Here is a 6,532-nt window from a genome sequence, read left to right on the forward strand (position 1 = left end):
TAAAAATATTTTAATATATTTTTTAAATTCAAAAAATTAAATAATAAATTTTTTAATAATATAAATATTAAATAATAAATATATTTAAGCGAGCATATCAATCCGATTAACTTTGATTTCCTAAACCCATCCAAACGTCCTTTTTACTTTTCTTTATTATTTCACGTGCAAAAGTGTAAAGCTTGATGAAGAGAGAGAGAAAAAAAAAAGTAAAACTCGGTAATTAGATCAAATTGAAAATTTTTAATTTAATTAGATTTGATTTTTAATTTTTAATATTAATTTTTAATTTTTGATTTCGATTCATTTCAAAGATCAATCTGGTCGTTGCCAAAAATCAGTCTAAATACAACACAGGCAGACTTGATAACAGAAAAGTAAAAATCAAAGGCCTATAACAAATAAATCCGGTCCAAGATCCACACAGTGAAACCCTAGAAGCAGCACAAGGAACCTGCTGCCGTTGCCACTTCTCTCCGGCCAAGGACAATCGTAGCGAGCCTTCGGAAGCATCTGCAAAGCGCACCAACTTTGTTTGGAGAAGACAGAAATCATCCAGGCAAATACATACAAAAGACAATTGCACCAACAGCCTAGACCAAGCAGCCAAGATCAACCTGGTCTCTCTTCTTTTTGGTGACACACCAATAATTGGAAGTTTACAAGGCCATTGGTAACAAGATCAACTTTGAGAGTTATACACAAATGTTGAGCGAGTCTAGAAAGGCACAATCACGGTGTTCACGACGCGCATAAAACATGCGTGTGTTCAGCACAAGAAACTCTACTTTTTTCTAATTATTTGAGTAAATAATTGTCTTATTTTTTTTAAAAAATATTTTATACAAAAGTTTAATTTAAAAAACCACAAACAGACACTCGCGCTTGGTCCGCTCTGTCCCTCGCCGTCTCCACCCTCCAAAATGTCTCTATAAATACGTATGCCCACGACCACCGCATAACCTCCAGGGCCACCAGTTTTTAAGAGCCCCACACTTTTGCCTTTCTTTTCAACTGTCAAAAAGCTAAAAGCATCAGTACCTAACAGAACATCCCTCGTGATTCCAAACCCCTCTCTCTCTCTCTCTCAAATCTTTTCTCATGAAAGTAGACCGCAAAATTACCGGCAACTCCGAAGGTGAGATGTGCAAGACAATCGAAGTGGCGCCGGTTGACCACCGTGATCTCTCTCCACCGTCTCCAGCCTTCTTATCTTCTCCGGTCGTCGGAGATGACCTTACCTTTATTCCTCCGTTAAACTTTGCTATGGTTGATAATGGCATCTTCAGGTCCGGCTTTCCTGACTCTGCTAACTTCTCCTTCCTCCAGACGCTTGGACTTCGCTCTATCATGTAAGCTCTTTTTTTTAGTGCTTTTTTCTTCGTGCATCTGTATTAAAGATATGCATATGTAGGTGTTAGTGTGGATTGTGTAGATTGATGAATTTAGGGTTTTTGGTTATGGTGCTGTAGATGTATGTGCCCTGAGCCTTATCCGGAGCAAAACAATGATTTTCTTAATGCCAATGGGATTAGACTTTTTCAGTTTGGGATTGAAGGTTATAAGGTGAGCTAGTTAACCTCTGTCCTTGCTAACTTATCGTTTTTGAGCTAGTTCGTTCTTTGTTTATTCGGTTTGAATCTGGAAGTAGCAGTGGCTTTGAGTTCACGTAGTCAGCTCATTTCAATTTTTTTCTTCATGTGAAAAAGAAAATTGATTGTGGAATTTTAGTTATGCTGAGGTGAGCTCTTAGGAGCTAAGAGCTAAATAACTTAATTATTCTTTTATCTCTGGATGTTTTTAGTTCATGAATTCCTATTTGATTTGTTGCGGGGGCCATAGAATTTGTAAACAAAGGTTTTGAGGATGTCATGTGCATTATTATTATTTTAAAATCTTCAAAGTTGAAAGATTCCGCTAATTGTCATATGGAATGTGCTAGAGACTTTAGTTATTGCATTCTTAAATAGTCATCAATGCTCGTCATTGAAGACTTGAAGAATTTATTATGTATGTTGAGATTTAGCATTTTTCTTCTCTCTTTCTTTCTCTTCTTTTTTTTGGTGGGTTTTACTGCTAATACTTGCTTCTTATATCCATCACAGTTTGTGATATATTTGTTTTCATTTCTTACTAATCTTTGTCTCTATTTCCCCCCTCTTTTTCTCTTCTTTGAATCTTGTTATTCTTGTGGTAGTCCTCTCTCTCACTATATATATTAGGAAAAGCGACAAAAGGTAAAGGGAAAAAAACAAAAACAAAAAGAAATCAGTGCAGAAGAAATCCTTTAGAGTAGGGGACATGTGGAATTTTTGTTTAATTGTTGTTGTTCAATGATGATTCTCACTTGAGGTTCTTCATTTATTTTTGTAATGATTGTATTTTCTAATTTTACAGTGTGCAATAAAATTGTGCAACTGCACTGATATCCTTTGATAAAGTATTTTAGCGGGTTTTCTTGTTTTCTGTTGTAAAATATGCCTGTGATTTCTTGTTACTTTTATTACTTTTTTGTTTATCCATTTTTCTTGGTATTTGTAATTTATTTGGAGAGATGAAAAAAAGGGAAGTAATGACATTTAGTAGGGCTATAATCGAACCGAGCCGAGTTTTGATAAGCTCAGGCTCGATTAGAAAATAAATTTAAAAGCTCGAGTTCGAGCTCGACCTCGACTCGAGCTTCATTTATAAGCTCGACCTCGATTCATAAAATAAATATTAAACTCGAGCTCGGTTTGAGATCGATTCGTAATAAGGTCGTTTATCACATTAACGAGCCAACTCAAACTCCCCTCAAAAAGCTCGAATTTGAGATCGATTATAAAATTCGAATTTGAGCTTATTTAGACTCGAATTTGAGCTCGATTATATTATAAACAAGCTCAATATAATTCAAATTCATTTAAACTATAAACAAATTTAAATTAAAAATAAAATTTAAATTATAAGGTTATTAAAAAACTTTTAAATTAATTTTTTTTTATTTAATTGAAGTCTCTCACACCCAAAACTAATAAAAAAGAATGTAGGGGGGTTGTCTTTTTACAAAGAAGTCACAATCCTCCATATCCCTTCAACTTTCGATGTGGGATTGGTATTGGCGAACGAGTTTGTTCGCGAGCATGCTCACGAGCTTGTTCATAAACTTGAAAACGAGCCGATTTCGCGAGCCTAAACGAGCCGAATACTACTAAGTTCAATCTCGGCTCGTTTATTAAACGAGCTTAAAAAGTAAGCTCGAGCTCGGCTCGTTTAGAAAACAAGTCGAGCCCGATCGAGTTTTTCTCGAGCCTCGCCTCGAATAGCTCTCCAACAGTTTGGTTCGTTTACACCCGTAACATTTAGAGAGTCAGGAAGTGCACCTGTTGACTTGATGCAGAAAACAAAACCATGACAATTGTTGTGGAACATATTTGAATTAGTATCTAGTCTAGGCGTTTTTTATGGTGTTTTTGTTCATATAAGGTTACACAGTACTGTCAATCAACCATTGGCCTGAATTTAACTCTTGACTAGAAAAGTAAGTTCATTTGGCTTAGATTATAGTTTGTGTTTGCCTGGACCACACATTAGCAAATAACCATCTATATCTGATGTGCTTTTATCCAGTGTCTGTTTAAAGGCACTGACAATTGCATCAATTAATAGGAAATTATGTCATCTAACTTTCATGAACTATCATATTTTATGCTTCCCAAGTGAAGTCTTCTTTATCCAGATTCAAAAATTGAAGATCAGTTGCACACACACACACATTATTAAATGGCAGCTTGGCGTAATTTCTCTTCTTGAAATAGCTAGATGTGTTGAATTGAGTTCATTGGTTTGTCTATGACACTAGAGTTATATGAGAGCGCTTTCATGTCAACTTGGTTGTATATTTCAGCAGTTGTTTTCCGATGGAATTATTGAGTTCTTCAGTTTGAAATGAACTTAACAGATGAACTTCCAAATAGATTAATATGGACTGATCACGACTTCTTGTGGCATTTTTTTTGAACTATTAAAGAGAGTGTTTGCTTGTAAAGTTTGTGAGTTTTGAAAGGGATTAACATTGATACTTGTTTACTAAACATTTGGGGTAAGGGAAATGCGTTTATGAAATAAAAAGTTGCAATTTGTTCTGCATTTTTTTAATGCACTGATATCGTATGCAATAAGGAGCTTAAAGTAGCTTCAGTTAGGTAGAGTAATGTGGTTATCAGCTAGCACTATAAGGCACATTCTTCATTCTTTAGGATAGTCTTTGTATAGTTTAGTTTGATTACCTCATTTCAGTTGTGTTTATGTGTCTTTTCATTTCATTTGCTGTTAAGTTGTCATCTACTAGATTTATAGCTATGTTCTGATTAATGAACTTGCCTGCTCACTGCAATTCTATCATCTATTTGTCTTCAAGCCTTCTTGTAGTCTTTTTTTTTTCCCTAATTAATCATACTTACAATGAGTTCAAGTCACAGCTAAATAATTTGATATCCATTACTCTCTCTATTAAATTTAACTTTAGACTTGTCATGTCATGCTTTGGTGGAAATACTGACATGAACTTTGCCAATTATATAAGTTAACATTATCAAAGTTTATGTTGGCACTGGAAATCAGTCCCATACTCTCAGTTAAACTCCTTTATCCATTATTCTCTCCCTCTCTTTTGTAATTATCTAAGCTGTTTGAATTTTGCTAGCTTTCTTCTTCCCTGGCTGGTATATTATATGTGCCAAGGACATCCCTTAGCTTTAACATGCATTTTTAAGTTATTACTTGATCACAAATAAAAGTTCAATTGTAGAGAGAATTTCACCTTTAATATTTTGAGTGCAGTGAGCCGGTGACTGCTTTCTAGTCCTTATAGTCTGCCAGTAAACACTCTTAGCAATTCTCATAGGCACATGGTTATTATCTAACAAATATGTAAAGAGAAAATGTGAATCACTTTGTATCCTTGTTTTCCTGTGATGACAATGATTGCTATGCTTTGTAATTATATAGTTGTTGGAGATCAGGAAGAATGTGTTATGAATATATTACTGTTATTATTATAGGAAAAGTTAATGTTAATGTTATTTAAGATCTGGTGTTGCTTGAGGGAACAATCAACTTTGTGGAGAACTGGTCTGAGGAAAAAGCAAGATAGCGTGACTTTTGGCTAATTTGCTGAAACAATTGTGCCAATAGATGTCTTAGAGATAGGGACATTGTCCATACGAGTTGCTGTAGTAGGCGTAAGAATTTACTTAGCCCAGAATTATTATATCAGCATGATTATGCTACTCTATATATGAAGGAGAAGGTAATGGATGAAGTAAGCATAAGGCTAAGCCAAGCTGAGATTCATTAGCATGGTATTGAACTGGCCAATATATGAAAAAAAAATGATAAGGTTTGTGGATCTTACAGTTGGCTGAATAATATTAGACAACAATTAGGGGGCACAAGTTTTGATAACTTTGCATCACCTGCATGTTCGTTTTCAAATATTAATGCTGGAAGATACTATCTGATAAGAATTTTCTTTTATTTCTTAATCATATTGAGCTTAGAATACTTGTAATGAAAGGTCTTGATTCATTTCCATTTCAATTTTAATGATCATTGAAACATTTTCCAATGTTGCTGACTGATGTTTTAATTGTATATATCCAGGAGCCTTTTGTAAACATCCCAGAGGATGTGATTCGTGAAGCATTAAAAGTTGTCCTTGGTAATATGAATTACCTAGTTTAAGTTGTTCTTTTGAGAGAGAATTGCATGAACTCATTCTTAATCATTATAATGTAGATGTGAGGAATCACCCAGTTCTGATACATTGTAAACGAGGGAAGGTATGCACATTATTGGTTTCCTAGAGTTCAATACCTAATTTTCTGATTCTAAGTTCAACACCCTAAGTTATGTATTGGTGCTTTCCTTTTGTTTTCTCCAGCACCGAACTGGTTGTGTAGTGGGTTGCTTGAGAAAACTGCAAAGATGGTGCCTATCATCCATATTCGACGAGTACCAGAGGTTTGCAGCAGCCAAGGCAAGGGTTTCGGACCAAAGGTTCATGGAGTTGTTTGACGTTTCTAGCTTAAGGCATGTCCCGATGCCATTTTCATGCTCGAAGAGATAAAACTCAGACTGTAATGGGATTTTGGTTTTTTCTTTGTTAGCGGAAGGGAATCCCAAGGTCCTGCTTTGAAATAAATAGGAATGGTGGTGAGTTCCTGGTTGCAATTACTGTGAAAAAGGGAATCATTATTATTTTTAATTCCAAGCTGAGGGTAATAAGGAGCCATATAAATTGGAATTTCCTGCACATGCAGCAGCAGCAGCAACAACAACTAGTGCATTAGACGCATCCTGATTTATTCTTGAAATTTTTAGTTAGCTGTTCCATGCGTTCACATATGATTCAAGATTGCTTCTCTGTTATTTTGGCCTTGCGGCTTAACTGTACTCATGAATCTTGAGTAGCATCAGAGTCAAATATAGGTGGATAACCTTTGTGCATGTATTATGTATTTTCATAAATCAATCGTTCACAGGTTTTCAA

General features: G+C 35.1%; 1 protein-coding gene across 1 annotated transcript; it reads left to right on the forward strand.

Annotated features, from left to right (window-relative positions):
* Positions 1-923: 923 nt before the first annotated feature.
* On the forward strand, positions 924-6,532 carry LOC110627274 (tyrosine-protein phosphatase DSP1). Its single transcript, XM_021773524.2, has 5 exons — positions 924-1,352; positions 1,473-1,566; positions 5,644-5,701; positions 5,779-5,822; positions 5,924-6,532. The coding sequence occupies exons 1-5, from the start codon at positions 1,102-1,104 to the stop codon at positions 6,107-6,109; spliced, it is 633 nt and encodes a 210-aa protein (XP_021629216.1). The 5' UTR covers positions 924-1,101; the 3' UTR covers positions 6,110-6,532.

The sequence above is a fragment of the Manihot esculenta genome, chromosome 12 (genome assembly GCF_001659605.2).
Source record: "Manihot esculenta cultivar AM560-2 chromosome 12, M.esculenta_v8, whole genome shotgun sequence".
NCBI lineage: Eukaryota > Viridiplantae > Streptophyta > Magnoliopsida > Malpighiales > Euphorbiaceae > Manihot > Manihot esculenta.

Bases quoted from the DNA above. Each gene is read 5' to 3' on its own strand.
- LOC110627274 (XM_021773524.2), top strand. From the start codon at position 1,102: ATGAAAGTAGACCGCAAAATTACCGGCAACTCCGAAGGTGAGATGTGC. The intron at 1,567-5,643 runs GTGAGCTAGTTA...GTATATATCCAG, and splicing joins TTGGGATTGAAGGTTATAAG to GAGCCTTTTGTAAACATCCC. The intron at 5,823-5,923 runs GTATGCACATTA...TGTTTTCTCCAG, and splicing joins TACATTGTAAACGAGGGAAG to CACCGAACTGGTTGTGTAGT.